Below are 26,635 nucleotides of genomic sequence, written 5' to 3'. Positions count from 1 at the left end.
CATACTGCAAGGAGGTTTTACACCTCTGGTAGGAAGTTTTGAGATGTTTAAGTCAGAGAAACAGTTAAATAATAATAATAAGCAAGCTTTTAAAAATGAGATCATTTTAACTCTAGGAAAAAAGTCATGTTTTAAAGGAAAGGAATTGAGAATTACATCACTATAATAATGTAAGCACAGTATTTATTGAACTAGCAGTTGTGTTACAACTATCCTGGGATGATGGAGAGAAGAAGAGTGTGTATGTGTTTGCATATGTGGGTACCACGTGTGTGTGTTTCTATGTGGCTGGGGGAGGAGTTGAAAGAGGGCTGCCTTGTCATGTTACATAGTTGAAAGTCAATAAGTAATTATATGAATCTGAAAAAATAAAAGAATAGTTGTATATGCTTATTATTATTTAAGACTATGAAGGTAACTACCAGAGAAACAGGTAAGTGGATCAGAAGTTTTCCCTCTAGGAGTAGTAGGTAATCCAGGGTGGTGAGCGGTAGGGCAGAGGGCTGCTATTTTTCATTATAAGCCTTATTGTATTTAAAAAATAATAAATGCCTGGTACATAATAGGTGCCCCAAATCTAATAGCTACCATTTTTTAAAAAAATCAGTAATTTCCTTATAGATCAGAAATTGCTGATTTTATTCCTAAAAAAATAATAAAAAAGAATCTACACATTAATTACAAATAACTATAAAATATCTACTAGTTACCCTAACAAGAAATGTGTAGGATCTATGATGAAAAATTAAAAAGTCAGTGGAGAAATAGACAAATCTAAATAGAGAGACGTCAAATTCATAGATGAGAAGTTGCCAATTCATCTCAAAATAACTCACAGTTTGACTAGAATCCCAATCAAATGCCCATAATTGTTTTGTTTTGATTTTTATTTTTGTGGTAATTTGACAATAATTATATTAAAGTTAACCCGAAAGAATAAATAGGCAAAATCAATTAAGAACATTCTGAAAAAGAATCTGAGGGCATAACTGTCAACATGAAATCATATAAAGTTCTGATAATTAAAAGCAACTTACTAGGATAAGAGCCAGCAGGTCGATGGAACAGAACACACATCCCTGGATAATACCTCCCGTACAGGGAAGAAATGTCCTGGAGCCACTGTGGCACAGAGGGTTTACAGGGGCCAAGCCACTTGGGTTCAAATCCTGCCTCTGCCACCTACTAGCTGTGTAACTGAGTGTGAGATGAATGGAAATGATAAAAGTACTTCCCTGGGTGACATGTAAAGTCTTCAGAGCAGAACCTGGTAAGGTGACTGCCATACAGTGTCTGCTTATCACTGTAGGATGACCAGTGCAGTCACACTGGGCCCTGCTCCTAGGAAGGCCCCACATACTGGTTAAAAATACTGTCACCATATTAAAATTCTGAAGAAGCTTTGAACAAGGAGTCCTGCATTTTCCATTTGCAATGGGCCTGACAATTTACATAGCAAGTCCTGCAAGCCATTTAGGACAAGGATGAATTATTCAACATATGGTGCTGGGAAAACTGATATTCCAATGTGGCGGGGAGGGGCAGGTTTAAGTTAGGTTCTCATTTCACACCATGTGGCGTACTAAAAACATAACTGTACAGTTTAAATTAAAACTCCATGTTCTGAATTTGCATGAGTACTGGTTTCGACACAGGATGAATTTTTATCTTTAAAAATTAATAGTATGTATATTCTAATACTGTTCACCAAAGAGGCCTAGAAACAAGAACCCAATAGCAAAGAGCACTCCCAGCACTTGGGTGTGGCCTTGAAATACCGTTCCCCACTAAAGGGAGCTGGGGTTCCCTGGAGAAACGGCTGATTCCAGAACTTGCACAGGAAATGGACAAGATTTGTCAGGAGCCTCAAACAGGAAATATAGATGAAAATCTTGTCCTACCAGAAAGCAAGGAGGTCAGCAAAGACCATGTGGACGTGTCAACTGGAAGAGGTTCCCACTGGCTAAAGATCATTATTATTGGAGCATCAATAATAATGATCAGGGCAACTGGTTATCATGTATATTTACATGCATGACTTCATTCAAAAGAGAAAAAACTTAATGGTCATCTGAAAGAACCAACTCATTATTTTGAAAACTGGCAAATACAGACTGAAAAATCAAGCATTTATTCTGCCATTATTATATGAAATGAACCTCAGGGTAGCCAAATAGTTGATGAGAGAAAGTTTCCCTTGGTAGAATTCTAGCTAAATGAAGAATTAGGATATCACCATTTTGCAACCCCTGATGAATCTAGGCAGTGATCATCAGTGACCGCTAATATCGCAACAAAAGGTAACCATGCATTCAATGCCACCTGCTGGAAGTTAAAACACTGATCAAGCCTTTAGATCTAACTACAGGGAAGAATATGTTAAACACCCCCTTAGGGGTGCAATCAGCAAAATCCAGACTGTGGGAAACCCTGCAGGACAAAGGACCCAGTTTCTTCAACTAATAAATTGCAAGGAAAAAACAAGGAGATGAAAAGGAAACCTACAGTTTGTAAAAGAGACAGCAACTAATTGTAATGTATGGACTTTATTTGGATTCTGATTCAAACAAGCTAAAAACAAGAACAAAAACGAGACAATCAGAAATTTGAACACTTGCTAATTTGTTTTTTTTTAAAATGATATTCAAGAACTATTGCTAAGTATTTCTGGCTGTGACAGTGGTGTTATGGTTATATATATATATATATATACACATATAACCATATATTATATATATATATTTAAATTTCTTACCTTTGGAGATATACATGGAAATATTTACAGATAAAATGAAATGATGCCTGTGATTTGCTTGAAGTAATTTTGGAGGTGGGGAGAAAGTGGGTGGGGATACAGGTGGAACAAGATTGGCCATGAGTTGGAAACTAGGGCATGGGGTACATGGGAGTTTACTATTTTGTGTGTGTGTTTAAATTTTTACATTAAAAGTTAGAAAAAATTATATCCAGGGAGGAAAAAAACTTGTGAAAAGATGTTTAAACTGTATGAAATATATGAGTGAATATTTAACTGATCTGAATGACTTGCTAAGCATAAAGTAAATGAATGAACTAAGGAAATGAACTAAGGAAAAGACTGCTACTTTTTTTTTAACATCTTTATTGGAGTATAATTGCTTTACAATGGTGTGTTAGTTTCCGCTTTACATCAAAGTGAATCAGCTATACATATACATATATCCCCGTATCTCTCCCCTCTTGTATCTCCCTCCCTCCCACCCTCCCTATCCCAACCCTCTAGGTAGTCACAAGGCACCGAGCTGATGTCCCTGTGCTATGCAGCTGCTTCCCACTAGTTATCGGTTTTACATTTGGTAGTGTATATATGTTCATGCCACTCTCTCACTTTGTCCCAGCTTACCCTTCCCCCTCCCCGTGTCCTCAAGTCCATTCTCTAGTAGGTCTGTGTCTTTTTTCCCATCCTGCCCCTAGGTTCTTCATGATCAGTTTTTTTTTTTAGATTTCATATATATGTGTTAGCATACGGTATTTGTTTTTCTCTTTCTGACTAACTTCACTCTGTATGACAGACTTTAGGTCCATCCATCTCACTACAAATAACTCAATTTTGTTTCTTTTTATGGCTGAGTAATATTCCATTGTATATATGTGCCATATCTTCTTTATCCATTCATCTGTCGATGGACACTTAGGTTGCTTCCATAAGACTGCTACTTTTAATTAAGTAAAAACTAAAAATATGTGTGTGCTTTTTAAAAAATTTTATTTTATTTATTTATTTTATACAGCAGGTTGTTATTAGTTATCATTTTGTACATGTGTACATTTAAAACATACTAAAATTAAAATACTCTAAGAAAAATAATTGCAACTTATGACAAATTAGAGGTTAAAGTGCTTAAGATATAAGGGAATTAATAATAATAGCTAATACATTGTGTTTATAATGCACTAGGCATTCCTATAAGCACTTTACAAAAACCATCTAAGCTATCATAAAATAAAAAAAGTACTAACATTCTTTGGTCTAATAGGTATCTCATAGAATAAGTTCAAATAATCAATAAACAAATAAATATGTATTCAACTTCACAATAATCAAATAATTGCAATAATTTAAATAATTGTACTAAAATTTTAACCTATCAAAATAGTGAATATTTTTGTTAATTATGAACACCTCTTGTTGATGGTGCAGTGATGTGGCTGACTTCTTACCTTGCTAGTGGGCATTCAAGTTGGAAGACCCTTTTTGGAGAGCCATTCAGTGACATTAACTGAGTCTTGGAAACATTTATACCTCTGAGCCTATTGTTTCGCTTTCAGGAATTTATAGCATTGACACGATAAGAGATAAATATAAAGATGTGTGTGGTAGGTGGTTCATAAGAGTTTTGTCCGTAATCAAGAAAAATTGGAAGCAACCTAAATTCCAAAAAGAAAAAAAGAAGCATTTGAATAAATTAGAGGACATCAATACCTTGAGATATTAGGGAATCCTTAAAGTCGTGTGTTCAAGTGGAAAATAACCGATCAGCAGGTGAATGGATACTTTAATTGTGGAGCATCCATGTAATTAAATATCAGTCAGCAACAAAAAAGAATATATATATATATATATATATATATATATATATATATCTGAATCACTTTGCTATACACCTGAAACATTGTAAATCAACTATACTTCAATAAAAAATAAAAATAATATTCATCCTCCTGAAAAAAGAATGACTAACTGACACAACAACATGAATGAATCTCAAAACATTATGCAGAAAAACAAAAAAAAAAAAGTCAGACCAAAACACGGAGAATATACTGTTTGTATCCATTTACATGGAATTCTAGAACAGTTAAAACGTGTCTCTGACTAAAGAAGTCACATTAATGGTTGCCCCTGAGGTGAGTCCAGGGATTGATTTGGAAGGAACATGAGGCAAATTTCTGGGTGGGCAGAAATGTTCTATATCTCGAACATATTAGTGTGAGCTAATTGGGTATATCCTTTTGTCAAACTCATCCCCCTCTACCTACTTAAATTCTGCTCAGACTTCACATAAGATCTTGACTTTGATTCTAAGCAAATTAGACCTCAAAAGATCATATTTTCCAAGATTTAATAAAATAGGTAAAATATTCACTTTATGGCCTTAATTGGAAAAAAGAACCATGATACAATGCTATGCATATAGCATTGTCCTAATTATGTAAAAGAAAATATAGATAGAGATATACAAAGATAGAAATGGCAAAAAGGATATATTCCAATGAACATGTATAACTTTCATTATTAGAAAAAACAGTGAATATTCTCTAAACCCCACTTTAATGCAGAATTCCCTTTTTCTCTTTACATTCCAGCTTCAGTTCCTCAAATACAGAACTTGTGTTTCCTATGCTTCTGATGACCTCCTCATTCCCTCTGGCTATTTAATTCCTGCTCAGCCTTCAGGTTTCAGATCAATCTTGAGCTCCTAAGAGAAGCCCTCTGTGGCCCTTCCCTCTCTAGGCTGTTTGCCTCTTCTCTGTGACCTTAACAACTGTGATTTTTCATTTCTTTGCATGCACCTTGAGTTAGCCAAACCACAAGGTTAAGGGCACAGTCCTCTAGACTGCCAAGTCTTCTAAGACTTCTGATACTGACTGCAAGTTTAGGGGTTTTCCAAAACCACCCTCAGGTCCAGAGAAATTTGCCAGAGAAATTTAATTCACCAAAACCTATTTTATTCATGTTTACATTTATTACAGGGAAAGAATACAAATTAGAACCAGGCAAAGTTGGAAGAGACACATAGGGCAGAGTCTGGTTAGTTTCCAAGTGAGGAACTTCTGTCCTCAGGATACATTACCTACTAGTCTTTATATGTTACAACAAAATGCACAGAGGATTGTCCACCCAGGAAGCTCTCTGAGCTGGGGTGTCCAAAGTTTTTACTGAGGGTTCATTACATGAGCATGATTGATTCACTGATTGATTGCCCACATGGTCTTTCTGGCTTTCTGGCTATGGCCAGCTTCTACCCTAAGATTATTGGGTGTGACTGTCCCCACCCTGAGAAACTCCTTAGCATAAACATAAATCAGGTGTGTTCTAAGGGGCTCACCATGAATAACAAAGACACTCCTGCTATCGCTCGGGAAATTCAAGGGTTGAGAGGTTACTTCCCAGGAACTGGGGGGGGGGGTGGGTGGCGGTTAGGGCAGGTGGCCAGACCTTCTTTGAGCAGGCCAAATTCTTACACACAGCATGGGTAGGTAAACAATACTCTCTACCCCCTCCCAGTTCCAAGAGTCTAGGATCACATCTGGTTTTGCTCCCAGTCTCATCCCTGGCACCTAACAGAGTGGTGGGCAAATGTTGAGAGTTGGCATGACATAGAAGTTTATAGCATGGAATTGGCAGAGTCCGAATTTGAATGTTGGCTCTTCTTTTCACTGAGTTGACCCTGATGGGTTATTTAACCTCTTGTTGCCTAACTGTCCTCATCTGTAAATTGCGGGTAATGATAATACCTATCTCAGAGAGTTGCAATGAGGAGTAAACAAGTGAACATCAGTAAAGTTCCCAGAATAGTGCCTGGCACAGAGTAGAAGCTAGATAAATGTCTACTATTATTAAGTGCTCAATAAATAATTGCTGATTGAACAACTGTCTGGCACATGAGAGGTGCTTAGCAAATATTAATTGAAAAAAATATAAAATAAGGTTTTCTTCTTTAGCAGATGTTTACATTTTTCTATTAACATAGTACTAAATGTATTGATTTGGACATGTCATCAATATGTCTGATTTTCAGGTCTCCAATCAGCAATTATTCCAAAGATTATATAGCTCAATAATATGCTTAGAAAAGTACAAAAAAGTTTCAGACTCTTTTCGCCTCTCCAGCAGGCATTACTCCTAACCATAGAGTGAGGAGTTGAATTAAACAGGGTTCAAGGTGTCTTCCAACTCCAACAAAATGTTATTTGTCCTTAGGAAACAAACTAGATATAACAAGAGAAGACCATTTAACATGGAGGCATGAAAGCCTTGAATGTGTAAGTTTCCATTTAAAAAAAGGAACAAAGAGAACATTCAGTTGATTACCAAAATCCATCTTTAATATGTGAACACATAGATTTGAACTGTGGCCATGAATTTTTACTAATTTGATGGCCTTTGACTCCCTGGGAAATCACGCACTAAGGCCATAGAAAATTTATTTCAATCTGTGAGAAACAGTTTATTTTATCTTGTCACTTAAACTGGCCTGATGGAAGGTGATAAAATCAGTAATGTCTCCTTAAACACCTTCAAATAATATCATTAGCAATTAGAAAAAGAATCAAGTCTTAAAAACATTATGTTAGGGCTTCCCTGGTGGCGCAGTGGTTGAGAGTCCGCCTGCCGATGCAGGGGACATGGGTTCGTGCCCCGGTCCGGGAAGATCCCACATGCTGCAGAGTGGCTGGGCCCGTGAGCCATGGCTGCTGAGCCTAAGCATCTGGAGCCTGTGCTCCACAACGGGAGAGGCCGCAACAGTGAGAGGCCCGCGTACAGCAAAAAAAAAAGTAAATATGTTCCAACCATTCTTCTTACCATGTTTATTTTCCAAAGATAGCAAGTGTTAACAGTTTGTTCTACATACTTCTATGCATATACACATCATAGAAAATATGTATCTATGCTGCTATGACAAGTATTTGTAAAGTACTACTTTTTCTTGCCATTTTAGTTTTACCACAGGCCGTCACCCAGTTTGAAGAATTGGTTGGTATGGCGGAGGCCCTGCTCAAGGGTGGAGGAACCCTGTCCACGTCTGCGTCCACCCTCTGGAGAGCAACAAATAACTCCTCACCAGATTCATTTGCCTCCACATGTAGTAATTCTAATTCTAATTCCAGTTCACCAATTTCCTTGAAAGCTGAGGAAGAGCATCACGCGGATGAGAAACAGGTCAGCTGGAAGACCATCCCATCTTTCTCTGGGATACAGTCACATACAAAATTAAAATTACTGTACAACATAATCACTGCCTTATCAGATCACTTTATGTAACTTTAGGTCAATCATAATATTCTGACTACATAAAACAGTGTTTTTGCAATAAATCTAATATTTGTGAAATGAATATCCAGTTCAGAAAATTAAATTCAAATGGTGGACAGTGATGAAGTTATTAAACTAGGAAATTCTTAAACCAGTGACAGAAGGACAACTATGCATTAAAGGTTATAAAACTGTATCATTGAGACAAGGTGAATTTTAGGCTGTACATGCTGGCAGAACACAATTCTTCTACTTTCCCGACTTCTCTTAATCAAGAAATAGAAGCTAAAAATACAAGTTTTGTTAGAATTGGCCTGGGAAATTATGCTTTCAAGAGCAATAATTAAATGCTCACTATCTAACATTCAGAATATTTGAATCTTAGTGTACCGGTTTCCTTTGCTGTGTAACAGATTCCCACAAACTTAGTGATTTATAATAATACAAACTTACCACCTCAGAGTTCTGTAGGTCAGAAATGCGGTAAAATCAAGGTGTTGGCAGGTACTCTCCTTTTTTGGAGGCTCTGGAGAAGAATCTGTTTCCTGTCCATGGGGGTTGTTGTAGAACTCAGTTTCTTATGGTTCTAGAGCCGAGTTCCCTGTTTTCTGTTTTCTTGTCAACTATAAACTGAAGGCCATTCCCACTTCTAGAGGCAGCCCCCTTCCCTGGTTCATAGTCCACTTCCATCATCTTCAAAGCCAGTCGGGGCAGGCAAAGCCCTCTCACTCTTCTATTCTCTCCTCCTTCCTCTGTGTCTTCTTTCTGCTTCCCTCTTCTGCAGTTAAGGGCTCATGTGAGTGCTCAATAAATGTTAGCCATTTTCATTATTATTATTAACATTTATGGTGTGCTTACTATGTACCAGATACTGTGTGTATATATTTATAAAGTTATATGTGTATGTAAATATACATATTCGTACCTGCAATAAAGTACACAAATTTTAAGTGTTAAAAAAAAAAAAAGGCTCACATGATTGGACTGGACCCACCTGGATAACTCAGCATACTCTCCCCATCTCAAGGTACTTTAATGACACGTACAAAGTTGATTTTCCCATATAAGGTAACATATTCAAAGGTTACAGGGATAACGATGTGAATATTGTCAGTGGGCCATTATTATGCTACCACACTTAGTAGGAAATGTTAAGTATGGATTAATCCTTAAAGCACCAAATCCAGATTACACGACAAGAATTTGTATACACTCTAGAACAAATACCTCATAAATGTTGGGAATTATCTCAAAGTTAACATCTAACTCTAACCCCTGAAATGTACAATATATATTAAAAGTATCATACATCACCTAAAGACTTGGTTTTGTTTTCTGGTCTGTATTCATTGAGTAATATATTTCTTCAGATATTCCTTTCCTTTCCTTTTTCAGTTATTTCAATTATTATTTTTAATTTTTTAGTTCAAGATTGAAAAATGGCAGATTGCCCGTTGCAACAAGAGCAAGCCTCAGAAGTTTATTAATGATTTAATGCAAGTGCTCTACACAAATGAATACATGGCCACACACAGCCTGACGGGGGCAAAATCCTCTACTTCAAGGGACAAGGCAGTGAAACCAGCTATGAATCAGAATGAAGTTCAAGAAATCATAGGTGATAATGTGTTTGTATTATATTGGCACATGAATCTGAAATTATTTTACCATTCAACTTTAAGTTGTTCTTTCATTATCTTTTATTTTCTTCAAGTTTATTTTTCTATGAGAGAAAAATCTGAGGATAGCCTAAACCTCTTATGATATATGGGGAATTTTGTAGAAAAACTTTACATTAAAAAGGGTTATTAAGGGCTTCCCTGGTGGCGCAGTGGTTGAGAGTCCGCCTGCTGATGCAGGGGACATGGGTTCGTGTCCCGGTCCGGGAAGATCCCACATGCCGTGGAGCGGCTGGGCCCGTGAGCCATGGCCACTGAGCCTGTGCATCTGGAGCCTGTGCTCCGCAATGGGAGAGGCCACAGCAGTGAGAGGCCCGTGTACCGCAAAAAAAAAAAAAAAAAATGGTTATTAAAATAAAAATGAATTTTATATTACTGAAAAGTTTGGATTCATAAAATTCATAGCTTTAGAAAAGTAAATTTTCAAAATCCTTTCCAACAAAATTTTAGTAACAGTTTATGTTTTATTTTCTTTTTCTTCTCTTGGTTAGAAATATCCCTTATCTTTTATTCAGAAAAAAACAGAGGTTAATTTAACCATCCTACTTATGGTTTTTAAGTTAATCTCTTTAAATATGATAATTTAGGTTAGCAAGGTTAGCAAGGAATTTTTTTGCAAATATCCAACAAATTTAAGGACTCACTGAATCACAGCTCTCTCTATTTTAATAGCGCATCATTTCTTAGTTGGAAAAGAGTCAGAATCTGCTTGTTTCAACTGATGTTGGGAATGGGTAAAAATAAATTCCCAGCATTTTGGATCAAGGGCACTTAGCATTCAGAGCAAGCAGCAAGGTTAAAGCTGAATGGTACCATAGGAAGACATATATGTATGCTCTCAGTTTATGATATAGACTTTTGTTATCTCTTGCTTTGCTTTGAAAACTCTGCCTACAGATTCATCTATTTAAATATCTCATGGGTGTTGGGCTGCTTTTTCAAAATAGAGACAAAATTATAATGTGAATTGCTTGGTGTTTTATTTCAGTCCATACCTTAAGATGCAAAGGCCTGATAAAGTGGTTTTTTAAAATTAATTAATTTATTTTTATTCAAGTATAGTTGATGTATAGTATTACATAAGTTACAGGTGTACAATATAGTATTTCACAATGTTTAATGTTTATGTTCCATTTATACTTATAAAATATTGGCTATATTGCCAGTTGTACAATGTATCCTTATAACTTATTTTATACATAGTAGTTTGTACCTCTTACCCCCACTACCCAATATCGCCCCTCCCCCATCCCTCTCCCCACTGGCAGCCACTGGTTTGTTCTCTGCATCTGTGAGTCTACATCCTTCTGACAAAGTGTTTTTCTGTGTTTTGTTGTTGTTTTTACAGGAATCACAAAACAATTATTTCCCAACACAGATGATGTTTCAATTAGGAGAATGATAGGGCAAAAGCTAAACAATTGTACCAAGAAGCCAAATTTGAGCAAAAATCTGAACTCTCAGGATATTAAGTAGATCCTTTTGGTAAGTCTTGTAAATCTTCACAATCCTTTCAATGTAGCAAGAAGACACAATACTTGTATCTATGGAATAGCATTTCCCAAACACTCTACTAGAGGAGACTAGAGGCCTGTGAGATGATAATGAGTATTCCTGGGGGTGAAGGTAGGGACGGGGATGGGGATTTAAACTTGGGAAATGCTGAGTCAGTTACACGGATTCTCCTTTCCTAGAGCCTCTCAAATATTTGGATGCCCTTTAAATATGCCCAAGTGCACCAGAAATCTCTAAGAAGGGCATATAGTGTATAGTGTTTTCCAAATGTGTTTCACTATGTAACTTTTCTTTTTCTTCACACAACACATGTTATCTTGTGGGTAAGGGTAGAAAGCAGCCAAAGGAGGGACACGTGGCAATTTAGGAAGTGCTTCTCTAGAATAAGGGAGATACAGACCTTTAGGAAGGTCTCTGAGGTACATCAGTGCACTCTACCATCCCCATCCTGCTTCTCAATGTCTTTACATCTTTAAGTCAGTTGTTATAGTTTGTATTTGTTTGATAAGGATTTTTACCAATATGTTTGTATTAAAATACTAAAAGGAAGAAATATTTGTTTTCAGCGAGTTCTAAAGGAAATACACTTTATGGTCAGGCCCTGCCCTAGGCAAGCCTGTGATGAGGAACTTTGTGTTTGCTTTAGCAACTCAAAGTCCTGGCCATTCCACCTGTCCTCACCCTTCCTCTCCATTATTTTGATGGAAAATATATGACAAATATGCATTGTTGTGCTATTAATATTTTAATTGATAAACAGACATATATGATAAACACATGAGGGCAGGTTTTCCTTCCATTTTCTTTACTTCTATCTTTGATTTCCATTTTGCCTGCTCTTCGCCTGAGACCATGTCACTTGTCTTTTTCTTCTGACCATGTTTTAAATGGGATGTGGACGCACCCCACCCCCCACCCACTGTTTTAACTACTGCCCCATCCTCCTGGAGGGTCCCTTAGTATGTTACTATTCAATTAAGGCTACCTCTGCTGATGGTCAATAATAGTCTCTCTTCCTTAAAAGAACAAAACAAAATAACCAAAAACCTACTTATAACAGCTGCAGCGAAATTCTTTCTCTTGGTTCATACATACTGGTAGACTGACCTGAAGATTTATAAAAGATAAACATATTTGTATCCTTTTTCTCCCCAAGGGATTAAAAATGTCAGTACATGGTGAATTGCACAACTTCCCAGTTAAGAGATAATTGCTTAAGTGAGCCCTTAGAACTTCTCGTTTTGTTTTGTTTTTTTAATTGAAGTATAGTTGATTGACAATGTTGTGTTAATTTCTACTATACAGCAAAGTGATTTAATTATACATATATAAAAATTCTTTTTCATATTCTTTTCCATTATGGCTTATCACAGTGTATTGAATATATAGAACTTCTCGTTTTGATGTTAGGCTATCCAGTTGTCCTGGTGTATCACGGCCAAGTTCCCTGTTTAAATGCCATGTAACCAGACCTCCAGGTCACAGGGCTGTCTTCTGGAGCACATTGTATTTCAGAGCTCTGCAACGCATTTTAATATCCTAACCTCTGCCTTTTTTATATCCCGGGCTGATGAGGGTAGGCATGAAACTCATCTCTGATAACAGTCAGCAAAGTATTGAAGAAATTGAAGTTAAAAATATTTATATCAGTTTTGCTTGTACTGGCCAGTCGCAGTGTTATCAAATCACCTGGCGATAGCATTAATTAAAATTGGAAAAAGGGAGGTCTTCCCTGGTGGCGCAGTGGTTGAGAGTCCACCTGCCGGTGCAGGGGACAAGGGTTCGTGCCCCGGTCTGGGAAGATCCCACATGCTGCAGAGCGGATGGGCCCGTGAGCCATGGCCACTGAGCCTGCGCGTCCAGAGCCTGTGCTCTGCAACAGGAGAGGCCACAGCAGTGAGAGGCCCGCGTACTGCAAAAAAAAAAAAAAGAGGGAGAAATCTTTTGTTATGAACACAATATGTTCTAGCGCCTCCTGCGCCCGAGCTTGGTTGTCAAGATAGATCCTTGGAATATAAATGCATATATTTTGAGTCAGAAGTAGAGATTTACACTAGAATGGAAATTTTTTTTCAACCAGCAGATATCTTTCATTTGAAGTATAGCTCAATCTACATTATTTCAAAAGGACTGAGAAAATACACTGGGAGAGACAGGGTCACAGAAAACCTAATTCAGCCCTGCTTGGTGAATGAGTCAGATATAGCACCACCTGGTGGAATGCTGCTATACTTTTCTCTTCTTGCTCATTTAACTAATAGGAGTCTAAAGTGAACACATTTATTCAGGCAAACCATACCCTTCCGCCCCCTGCCCTCAAAAGTATTCTTTGGAAAAAAAACTGTCCTCCCATTACTATAAGCAAGGCAATAGGTACTGTGAAACCATGTAGATTTCTACAAATTCCAATACATCCAGGAAGCCCAGCAACCCCACCAGGGGCCCTGGTAGACTGTGCCCTCCACTCAGGACTGAGCTTGAAGTTGCCACTTGCTTGCATTTGAAAGGACAACCATTTCCCTGCTAAGATTCATTTCTGTGAAAGCAAGAGCTAAATCCCATCCTGCCTCCTTTGTGATCTATTTGTTCTCACTCCTGTGACTGCCCTCAACTTGCTAGCAGCTCACACTCTGCCTAGAGCTTGATGTTCCCAATCTTTCTGAACTTTCTCCATTTTTTTGTTTTCTTACGAGAGCTAAAGAAAATTTTATTTATGAGAATTACAGAATATTAGAAGATCACCTCTATAACATCCCACTAAGTGGTCTAACAGCCTTCTCCTGAAATGTCCAAAGCTGCCACAGTTTACATAATCTCTACCATAATATTACATATGCATAACTTAAAGGTGATCTAATACAGCAGTGCTCAAACAAAGTGGGAGGGATTTTGTCCCCTGCCCCTGAAAGAGGGGGTTTGAAAACACAGATATTTTGGGTTGTCACAACTGGGCGATACTACTGGCATCTAGTGGACAGGAGCCTGGAATGCTGCTATGCATCCTACAATATATAGGACAGCCCCCACAACAAAATAATTACCCAGTTCAAATGTCATTTCTGCCAAAGTTGAGAAATCCTGATCTAAATGATTTCCTGGTCACCAAGATGGCAGGGTAGGAAGACCCTGAGGTCACCTCGTCCTATGGGGCACACCAAAACTACAACTGTTTACAGAGCAACCGTCTATGAGAACAACCTGAAGACTAGCAGAAAAGACCTTCTACAACTAAGGATATAATGAAGGAACCAGAACAAGAAGGGTAAGAGTGGCGGAGTTGTGGTACAGTCAAGACCCACATCCCCGGGTAGGTGACCCACAAAGAGGAGGATAATCACAATTGCAGAGGTTCTTCCCAAGGAGTGAGGGGTCCAAGACCCATTTCAAGCTTCCCAACCCTAGCGTCCTGCACCAGGAAGGTAAGCTCCCAGAACATCTAGCTCTGAAGGCAGGGCTTGCGTTCAGGAGAGCCAGAGGGCTGTAGGACTTAGAGACTCCGTTCTTGAAGGGCATGTACAGAATCGCGGATGCTCCGAGTCCGAGCTCAGAGGCAACAATCTGAAAGAAGCCTGGGTCAGACTCACTTGCTGACCTTGGACAGCCTCCAGGGTAGGCAGGAGGCAACTGGAACTCCCCTGGAGATATAGACACTGGCAGCAGCCACTTTTGGGAGCTCATTCTACCATGAGGATACTGGTACCGGTAAGCACCATTTTGGAGTCCTCCCTCTAGCCTATTAGCGCTGGGGCTTACCTGCCCACCAGCCAGTCACCCCTAGTCCTGGGACGCCCTCAGGCTGAACAGGGACTTGGCCCCACCCACTAGCAGGCCAGAACCAGCACTGGGAGCCCGAAGCCCCACAGCCAGCGTGCCAGGTCCCTGCACCACACACCAGTGGGCCGGCACAAGCCCCAGGACCCACTGGGCCTTGCAGCCAGCTGACCTGGGACACCCTGGGCCTGCAGCCAGAATTGCCAGGACCCTGCCTCACCCAAGAGTGGGCCAGCACCATCCCCAGGACTCCCCAGGCCATGCAGCCAGCTGTGCCAGGATGTGGCCCCACCAACCAACAGCTGGTAGCTTCTGTAGCAGGTAGGGATTGGCAGTCAACTGGACCAGAGGCCAGTCCTGTGTATCACGGCACCCACAGTAGTCAGCCCCAACACAACAGAGGGCCCACTCAGCCCACATGGGGGCATCCCTATAGCATATAGTTCTGGTGACCAGAGTGGAGTGTGCTGCTGGGCCCCACAGCAAGACTCCTACAAAGGGCCACTTCTCCAAGATCATCAAATGTAGCCAACCTACCATTAGGTTACATACCATACAAATAACAAAGAGAATTAGGCAAAATGAGGTGACAAAGGAAGAAACAAGATAAAACCCCCAAGGAAGAACTCAGTGAAGTGGAGATAAGCAATTTACCTGATAAAGAGTTCAAGGTAATCATCATAAAGATGCTCAACAAACTTGGGAGAAGAATGGATGAACAAAGTGAGAAGTTTAACAAAGACTTAGAAAATATAAAGAAGAGCCAAACAGAGCTGAAGAATAAAATAACTTAAATGAAAAATACACTAGAAGGAATCAACAGTAGATTAGATGATACAGGGAACAGATCAGCAAACTGAAAGACAGAGAGGTGGAAATCACCCAAGCTGAAGAGAAAAAAAAAAGGAATAAAAAGGCATGAGGACAGTTTAAAAGACTTCTTAGACAACAGTAAACATACTAACATTCACATTGTTGGGGTCCCAGAAGCAGAAGAGAGAGAGAAAGAGGGAGAGAACTTTTTTGAAGCAATAATAACTGAAAATTTCCCTAACCTAGGAAAGGAAACAGACTTCCATGTCCAGGTAGCATAGAAAGTCCCAAACAAGATGACCCCAAACAGGTCCACACCAGGACACATTATAACTGAAATGACAAAAGTTAAAGATGAGGAGAGAATCTTAAAAGCAGCTAGGGAAAACCAACTAGGTGTACACAAGGGAACTTCCATAACATTGTCAGCCAACTTTTCAGCAGAAACTTTGCAGGCCAAAAGGGAGTGGCATGATACAGTCAAAGTGATGAAAAGAGAAACCTGAATCAAGAATACTCCACTCAGCAAGGCCTTCATTGAGATTTGAAGGAGAGATAAAGAGTTTCCCAGACAAGCAAAATCTAAAAGAGTTTAGCGCCACTAAACTGCACTAACATTTACAAGAAATGTTAAAGGGACTTCTCTAAGTGGAAAAGTAAGACCACAACTAGAAATATAAAATTACAAAAGGAAAAAATCTCACTGGTAAGGGCAAACATACAGTAAAGGTAGTATATCCACCATTTACAAAGCTAGTAGGAAAGTTAAAGGACAAAATCATCTATATCCACAATAAGTAGTTAAGGGGTACACAAAACAAAAAGATGTAAATATGATGTCAGAAACATGACACATGCTGCGGAGGAAGTAAAAATGCAGGGTTGTTAGAATGTGTTTGAACTTCAGAGACTATAAACTTAAAATAATCACATGTATATATAAAATATATAAACCTCATGGTAACTAAAAGCAAAAATCTATAATAGATACACACACAAAGAAGAGAAAGGAATCCAAATGTAACTCTAAAGAGAGTGAGCAAATCACATGGGAAGAGAGGCAAAAGAAGAGCAAAGAAAAGAACAGAAAAAGAAAAAAAAGGAAGAATGAAGGAAACTACCAACAAAAAGGCAGCCTAATGAATGGGAGAAGAATATTTGTAAATGACATACTCAATAAGGAGTTAATATCCAAAATATACAGAGAACTCATACAATCAAACAGTAAAAAAGCACACAACAAATTAAAAACTGGGTAGAGCATGATACTATACATAAAGAATCCTAAAGATGCTACCAGAAAACTACTAGAGCTAATCAATGAATTTGGTAAAGTAGCCGGATACAAAATTAATGCACAGAAATCTCTTCCATTCCTATAAATTAATGATGAAAAATCTGAAAGAGAAATCAAGGAAACACTCCCATTTACCACTGCAACAAAAAGAATAAAATACCAAGGAATAAACCTACCTAAGGAGACAAAAGACCTATTTGCAGAAAACTATAAGACACTGATGAAAGAAATTAAAGATGATACAAACAGATGGAAAGATATACCATGTTCTTGTATTGGAAGAATCAAAACTGTGAAAATGACCATACTACCCAAAGCAACCTACAGATTCAATGCAATCCCTATCAAACTACCAATGGCATTTTTCACAGAACTAGAGCAAAAAATTTCACAATTTGTATGGAAACACAAAAGACCCCGAACAGCCAAAGCAATCTTGAAAAAGAAAAACGGAGCTGGAGGAATCAGGCTCCTGGACTTCAGACTATACTGCAAAGCTACAGTAGTCAAGACAGTAATGGTACTGGCACAAAAACAGAAATATAGATCAACGGAGCAGGATAGCAAGCCAAGAGATCAGCCCACGCACATATGGTCACCTTATTTTTGATAAAGGAGGCAAGAATATACAATGGAGAAAAGACAGCCTGTTCAATAAGTGGTGCTGGGAAAACTGGACAGTTACATGTAAAAAAATGAAATTAGAACACTCCCTAACACCATACACAAAAATAAACTCAAAATGGATTAAAGACCTAAATGTAAGGCCAGACACTATCAAACTCTTAGAGGAAAACATAGGCAGAACACTCTATGACATACATCACAGCAAGATCCTTTTTGACCCACCTCCTAGAGAAATGGAAATAAAAACCAAAACTAAATAAATGGGACCTAGTGAAACTTAAAAGCTTTTGCACAGCAAAGGAAACCATCAACAAGATGAAAAGACAACCCTCAGAATGGGAGAAAATATTTGCAAATGAAGCAACTGACAAAGGATTAATCTCTAAAATTTATGAGCAGCTCATGCAGCTCAATGTCAAAAAAACAAACAACCCAATCTAAAAATGGGCAGAAGACCTAAGCAGACATTTCTCAAAAGAAGACATACAGATTGCCAACAAACAAATGAAAGAATGCTCAACATCACTAATCATTAGAGAAATGCAAATCAAAACTATGATGAGGTATCACCTCACACCAGTCAGAATGGCCATCATCAAAAAATCTACAAACAATAAATGCTGGAGAGGGTGTGGGGAAAAGGGAACCCTCTTCCACTGTTGGTGGGAATGTAAATTGATACAGCCACTATGGAGAACAGTATGGAGGTTCCTTAAAAAACTAAAAATAGAGCTACCATATGACCCAGCAATCTAGCTACTGGGCCTATACCCTGAGAAAACCATAATTCAAAAAGAGTCATGTACCACAATGTTCATTTCAGCTCTACTTACAATAGCCAGGACATGGAAGCAACCTGTGTCCACTGACAGATGAATGGATAAAGAAGATGTGGCACATATATACAATGGAATATTACTCAGCCATGAAAAGAAACGAAATTGAGTTATTTGTAGTGAGGTGGATGGACCCAGAGTCTGTCATACAGAGTAAAGTAAGTCAGAAAGAGAAAAACAAATACCATATGCTAACACATATATATGGAATCTAAAAAAAAAAATGTTCTGATGAACCTAGGGGCAGGACAGGAATAAAGATGCAGATGTAGAGAATGGACCTGAGAACACGGGAAGGGGAAGGGGAAGCTGGGATGAAGTGAGAGAGTGGCATGGACATATACACACTACCAAATGTAAAACAGGTAGCTAGTGGGAAGCAGCCGCATAGCACAGGGAGATCAGCTCGGTGTTTTGTGACCACCTAGAGGGGATGGCATAGGGAGGGTGGGAGGAAGATGCAAGAGGGAGGAGATATGGGGATATATGTATATGTATAGCTGATTCACTTTGTTATAAAGCAGAAACTAACACACCATTGTAAAGCAATTATACTCCAATAAAGATGTTAAAAAAAAATGGGTAGAGGACCTGAACATACATTTTTCCAAAGAAGACATACATATGGCCAACAGGCACATGAAAAGATGCTCAACATCACTGATCATCAGGGAAACGCAAATCAAAACCACAATGAGCAATCACCTCACACCTACCAGAATAGCTGTTATCAAAAAGACAACAAATAACAAATCGTGGAGAAAAGGGAACCATCGTACACTGTCAATAGGAATGTAAATTTGTGCAACCACTATGCAAAACATTAAGGAGAGTCCTCAAATAATTAAAAATAGGACTACCATACAATCCAGCAATTCAACTTCTGGATATTTTTCCAAAGAGAACAAAAACACTAATTTGAAAGGATATATGCACCCCTTGTGTTAATTGCAGCATTATTTACAATAGCCAATACATGGAAGCAACCCAAGTGTCCATTGATAGATGAATGGATAAAGAAGATATATATATGACAGAAGCAAGGCAGATTTGGGAAATTTCCTGATACTTAAACAATAAATAAGTGTTACCAAAGAGTGACAAACAGAATTGTTGATAATATTTTAAGATGGGTATGTGGGGATCATTAAGTTTCCTTTGTGTGTTTGAGTTTTTTAAAAGTCTTGTGAGATAAAAATATATGTTAAATATTTTAGTTGTTAGCTATGCTGGAATTCTTCTGAATAGATCATAAAATAATTCCTAAGTCACCTCAATAATAACTGTTCTTATTAACAATTTTGTATTTTTAAGCAAAAATTTGTAGTTGACACAAAGATAAATAACTCATACTGTTATTATAACATATTATTATAACCTAAAAACTGTTAAAAATACTATAAGAACTCTAACATAAATTTGCTGTTTTTGTTTTTTTTTTACTTGCTTTTTATAGGTATTATAGTTACCTGAAATAAAAGCACCTTCAGTAGTAAATCTAACATTGGATTTTGCTGGAGACTCTGCAGCCTCCCGGGCAGTGAGCACAGGGACAGGTGCAGTGACAGGCTGGGAGAAACCTGTGACATTGCTGGGCCGCCCTGATGGAGCACAAGCTTGTGAAGAAGCTGCATGTAGATTTCACCCTCAGTACCAGTGACGCATCAAACCAGAGAATTTCTAGCAGGCCCATGAGCATGCAATATGGTTTCTTGGAAATATGCACTTTCCCGCCCCAAAGTGGTCCTTTGTACAGCTAACCTAACAGGACAATCAGAGCTCTTATCCTAGCAACAAAAACTTTAACCCCTAAGATTCATCATTGTCCTAATCAATCCCTGTATGTTTATTATTACCAATGACTCTCCATTTTAGCTTTTGGATCTTTAGTATAAGCACATGTTTGGAAAAGTATACAGTGAAATAATCAATGTTCACAAACATGACAGCAGCAAAATCAGCCTAAAATCTGATACTCATATCTAATGAAGTAATAGAGCTTTGGCAATAAGATTACAGGATTATTCTGTTACATAAAATTGTATAAGATAAGAATCTGAAAAAATGAGAACAGCAAGACCTTCTTATTTGCATATTAAACTATTCCACTGTGCTCCTGAAAAAGAAGTAAACCCAAGTTTTCGTGATTGTTAAAACAATGCATCAACTTTTAAAAAAATCTTTTTTCATGTTTGTTTGTTTACATGCTTCTAAGTTTTTATTGCCCAAAGTATATTAAATATGCATGTGTAATACAAAACATCAAACTGCTACATTGCTTAGTTTTAACTGATTTGTTTTCATAGTATCAGAAGAGAAAATAATTGAAAACAAAATCATATGGGTTTAGTAATCATACACATATACAAATACCATTTTGTAAATGAATAAAAGATAAAACATTCTTTATCAACAGGCTTCTTGTTTGATATCAGGTTGTCACACGTGACAACTGTACAATGTCAAGCCATGCTTTTTCAGTGCACAAGGCCATGTTCAAACTTGGAAAGGAGGGTGAATATGATGGTTGAAAAAGTCCAGTACTGTGGACCCAGGAACATTCCATAAATGTTGCTTGATAACAATGTGGTTCTACAAAATAAATATTCTTAAGGAAGTAACTTAGGTTAACATTTGCTACTTTTACTTAAATATAAATAAATCCCATTGAAAACAAAAAAAGCATTTGCTTTTTTCTTATTAATGTATAAAATCCAGGGAGAAAATCACTTTCTAGGCTGATGGCTTCTTTACATAATACAGGGGTGCCTGTATCTTTTCAAATTAGAATTTTGTCTGGGTATATGCCCAGGAGTGGAATTGCTGGATCCTATGGTAACTGTATTTTTAGTTTTTTAAGGAACCTCCATACTGTTCTCCATAGTGGCTGCACCCATTTACATCCCCACCAACAGTGTAGGAGGGTTCCCTTTTCTCCACACCGTCTCCAGCATTTATTATTTGTAGACTTTTTAAAAAGATTTTTAAAAACCTAAAAATATAAAAATAAAAAGCTTCATATGTTGAACGGTCATATATGCTTGTTAAATAAGAGCTGAGGTGAATTTTCTCTAATTCAGTATCTGCAACATCATTGTCTGCTCTCTGGGTTTCAATTTTGTGGTCACCTGATAGACCATCCACTGGAAGTATATGTCCATGTTCATTCTGTGGGCTCTGGTCACTGTGAGGTGGAGCCTGGCCAGGGCTAATCATCTTGGGGGTCAATAACAAATATCAGTGCTCCTGTTCCCTGGTCATAGTCAAATACAGGGTCAAAAAGTCAACGTGTCTCAGTAAGTCCCAAATTTGAAAATTAACAAAGCAGTTAAAACCTACAGCTAACATTATTCTTCATGATGGAAGACTGAATACTTTCCCTCTAAAGTCAGAAACAAGTCAAGAATGTTCATTCTCACCACATATAGTCAAGATTATTTTGGAGCTTCTAACTAGTTCAATAAACCAAGGAAAGAAATAAAAGGTATTCAGGGGACTTCCTTGGTGGTGCAGTGGATGACTCCACACTCCCAATGCAGGGGGCCTGGGTTTGATCCCCGGTCAGGGAACTAGATCCCACATGCTGCCACAACTAAGGAGCCCAGGAGCCGCAATTAAGGAGCTCATGAGCCACAACGAAGGAGCCTGCAAGCCACAACTAAGGAGACTGCCTGCCAGAACTAAGGCTTGGTGCAACCAAAAAAAGAGTCAGTGGAATGTGCAAAGTCTTTAAAAATAAATAAGTAAAAGGTGTTCAGATTGGAAAAGAAGCAGAAAAACTGTCTTTATTCATAGACAACAAGTTTATCTATGCAGATGATCTAAGGGAATCTCCAAAAAAGTATTAGAACTAAAAAGTAAAAAAAGTGTAAAAAAAAAAAGGAACTAAAAAATGAGTTCAGCAAAGTTGCAAGATACAAGATCAATTTACAGAAATCATTGTATTTCAGCTGTCGGGTCAGCAAGGTGGCAGAATAGGAGTTTTCTACCATCATCTTCACCCATGGATGAGACTATCTCTGTGGGAGCCCAGGGGTCCAGCAGAGAGGTTCCAGCACACCATTGAACAAAAAAATCCAAGAACAGATGGACTGAAGATGGTAAGAACAGTTTCACTTTACCCACATCACCACTCCCCCAAGGTGGCACAGCTTAGTACCAAGAGAAACCCCCTTGGCCCATAATTTCTCCCATGGGGGTAAGTGAGAGGTAGTGAATGAACTGGTCCACCCAAGCCATGCTGAATGCTGCCTAAGAGGCCCACTTCTTTCTTGCCTATCCAGAATCCCGAGGTATTTGAAATGGCTAGATAGGGGAGAGGCTGGGTGCAGGGAAGAGAGATGGGAATTACAGCAACCAGGACTCAGACTCAACAAAGGGCTGAGGATCCTACTGACGGACAGACTCCACCAGGAGGCCTGCCCACCAGCCCCTTGGGACACCTCACATGCAGACCCCCACAAATGGGACACCCCCACTGGTCTGTTCATAGATTGTAAGAATGATATTGTTAAAGTGTCCTTAAATGATCTACAGATTCAATTATAATCTCTATCAAAATCCCAATGGCATTTTCATGAAATAGAATAAACAATCCTAAAATTCCTATGGAACCGCAAAAGCCACTGAATAGCCAAAGAAATCTTGAGAAAGAAGAACAAAAGCTGAAGACATCACAATTCTTGATTTAAAGTTATATTACAAAGCTATAGTAATCAAAACAATATAGTACTGGCATAAAAACAGACACAAAGACCAACAGAACAGTATTGAAAGCCTAGAAATAAAACCACCCATATGTCAACAACTAATCTTTGACATGGGCATCAAGAACACACAATGGGGAAAGAATAGTCTCTTCAATATATGGTGCTGGGAAAACTGGATATTCACATGCAAAAAAATAAAATTGGACCCTTATCTTACTGTATACACAAAAATTAATTCAAACTAAATTAAAGACTTAAATGTAAATCCTGAAACTGAAAAACTAATAGAAGAAAATGTAGGGGAAAAGCTCATTGACATTGGTCTTGGCAATGATATTTTTGGATATGACACCAAAAGCACAGGCAACAAAAGCAAAAATCAACAAGTGAATCGCATCAAAGTAAAAAGTTTCTGCCACAGCAAAGGAAACTATCAACAAAACAAAAAGGCAACCTACAGAATGGAAGAAAATATTTGTAAACCATAAACCAAATCTCTTTAAAGAGAGATTAATATCCAAATATATAAGGAACTCATACACCTCAATAGCAAAAAACCAAATAATCTAAAAATGAGCAAAGGACCTGACCTTATTTTTCCAAAGAAGACATACAAATGGCCAACTGTTACATGAAAAGGTGATTAATGTCATTAATCATCAGGGAAATACAAAGCAAAACCACAGTGAGATATCACCTCACCCCTGTTAAGATGGCTATTATAAAAAAGACAGGAAATAATAGGGGCTGGCAAGTATGTGGAGAAAAGGGAACCCTTGTGCACTGTTGGTGGGAATGTAAATTGGTACAGTCACTATGGAAAATAGAATGGAGATTCCTCAAAAAATTAAAAATAGAACTACCATACGATCTAGCATATATCTTCTGGGTATATATGCGAAGGAAATAAAATCTGTATCTCAAAGAGATATATGCACTCCAGTGTTCATTGCACCATTATTATGATAACCAAGACATGGAAACAACCTAAATGTCTGTTGACATATGACTGGATAAAGACAATATGGTACACGTACACAGTGGAATACTCTTCCACCTTAGAAAAGAAGGAAATCCTACCATTTACAGCAATGTGGATGAACCTGGAGGACATTATGCTAACTGAAATAAGCCAAACACGTAAGGATAAATATTACATGATCTCATGTGTGGAATCTAAAAAAGATGAACTCATTGAAACATAGAGCAGAATGGTGGCTACCAAGGACTGTGGGGCTGGGGGAAATGAGGAGAGGTTGGTCCAAGGGTACAAACTTCCAGTTATACGATGAGTAAGTTCTGGAGACCTAACAGATAGCATGGTGACTATAGTTAATAATGTATTGTATACTTGAAATTTGCAAAGAGAGTAGATCTTAAGTGTTCTCACCACACACACACACAAAATGGTAACTATGTGAGGTGACAGATATCTTAATTAGTTTGACTGTGGTAATCTTTTCACAATGCGTAATAATATCGAAACATCATGTGGCACACCTAAATGTATACAATTTTTATTTGTCAATTATATTTCAATAAAGCTAGAGAAAAATCTGTTTTATTTCTGTAATAACAATGAACAATCAGAAATTGAAATTTGAGAAATCATACCAATTACAATACCATCAAAAAATATGAAATACTTAGCAATTAATCTGACAAGATATATAAGATAACAAGATACAAAATACAAGATACAAGATAACATCTGACAGTGAAAACTACAAAACGTTGCTGAGATAAGTTAAACATCTACAACAATTAGATAAACAAGAAGATAAAGCTGAAAGACTAACTATTTGATTTCAAGACTTATTGAAAAACTACAGTAATCAAGATGGTGTGGTACTGGGGTCAAGATAGATAAATTCATCAGTAGAATATAACTGAAAGTTCAGAAACAGACCCACATGAATATGGACAACTGGTATTTGACAAAGGTGCAAAGGCAATTCAAATGAAAACTATTCTTTTCAACAGCTCGTCCTGGAACAATGGTATATACATATGCATACCTCACACCATATACAAAAATGAATTCTAAATGGACCACAGACCTAAAATTAAAACCTAATTCTAAAAATTTCAGAAGAAAACAAAGAAGAATATTTGTAGTCTTGCTTAGATACACCACCAAAAAAAAAAAAATTGATAAATTAGACTTCATCAAATGTAAGAACTTCCCTTTGAAAGACAATTTTAAGAAAATGGAAAGAAAAGCCACAGACTAGGAGAAAATATTTGCAAATCACATATCTGTTAAGGACTTGTACCCAGAATAAATAAACAATTTTCAAAATTCGATAAGAAAATAAATAACTCATTTAAATAACAGACAGAAGGTCTTAACAGACACTACCAGTGAAGACATACCAATGGCAAAGGAACACATAAAAAGATGCTCAACATTATTACGTTATTAGTCATTAGGTTAATGCAAATTAAGATCACAATGCAGGGGACTTCCCTGGCGGCGCAGTGAATAAGACTCTGTGCTCCAAATGCAGGGGGCCTGGGTTCGATCCTTGGTCAGAGAACTAGATCCCACATGCATGCCACAACTAAGGAGCCCTGGAGCTGCAACTAAGGAGCCCACCTGCTGCAACTAAGACCTGCTGCCACCAAATAAATAAATACATATTTTAAAAAAATATCGCAATGCAGTATCACTACATACCTATTAGAATATCTTAAATGGAAAAGACCATCCCCTCAACAATTACCGAAATGAAGGGCATGAGCACATTTGGGCTCTAGGCTGCTGTTTACCAAGAGCTTAACTGAAAAACTCCCAACGGCAACCTATCACAGTGCGTTTCTATTGAACTCTTACCAGCAGACGAGGAAAATCTTTTAAATGCAAACCTCTCCTAGACATTTATGGGATTTAGAAATGGTTAATTTACCTGTGGCTTTTGGGGAGATCATCATGGTCAGTCCCTCCTGTTCTCAACTTTCTTTTACAAGCCCCAAATTTAGTTGGAACAAGTGCACTTTGTGAAAATGCAAAAAATATAACAGTTGTATCTAATACCACCTATGAACATAATGTCATGTGCTCATTTAGACCGGCAAAAACGGACCTCCGACGAGAAATTAAATTAAATGTCTGCTGGGCTTAAATATCACACACAAAGTCAGCTTAAACATTAACAAGGGACAATATCTCTACCAAAGATATACGGCACAAAGTCAAAGTGACTTTGATAACTACTGCTTTCTTATTTGCTCAATGAGAAACTTTGTTCTCTAAAATCAGACTATGAGACACTTTGTTCTTTGAAAATGTATCAGTAAGAATGAAATGCCCCTCTCTTGGCTGGTCTCTTTGATATAGAGAACCAGCCTCACATCTCACACCTGGAACA

At 37.8% G+C, this 26,635-nt stretch overlaps 1 protein-coding gene across 1 annotated transcript in view; it reads left to right on the top strand.

Moving 5' to 3' along the window:
- Positions 1–20,776, top strand: part of BEND6 (BEN domain containing 6) — a 51,138-nt gene extending 30,362 nt beyond the window's left edge. Inside the window, exons 4-7 of the mRNA XM_081246434.1 lie at positions 7,704–7,924; positions 9,443–9,635; positions 11,045–11,181; positions 20,012–20,776. Of these exons, the coding sequence (XP_081102560.1) occupies positions 7,704–7,924; positions 9,443–9,635; positions 11,045–11,172 (542 nt within the window). The 3' untranslated portion in view covers positions 11,173–11,181; positions 20,012–20,776. The remainder of the gene's footprint in view (positions 1–7,703; positions 7,925–9,442; positions 9,636–11,044; positions 11,182–20,011) is intronic.
- The last annotated feature ends 5,859 nt before the right edge of the window (positions 20,777–26,635 follow it).

The sequence above is a fragment of the Mesoplodon bidens genome (assembly GCF_964165515.1).
Source record: "Mesoplodon bidens genome assembly, chromosome: 10".
Lineage (NCBI taxonomy): Eukaryota > Metazoa > Chordata > Mammalia > Artiodactyla > Ziphiidae > Mesoplodon > Mesoplodon bidens.
The sequence above is the reverse complement of the archived record's forward strand: the minus strand, read 5'-3'. Positions and strand labels throughout refer to the sequence as shown.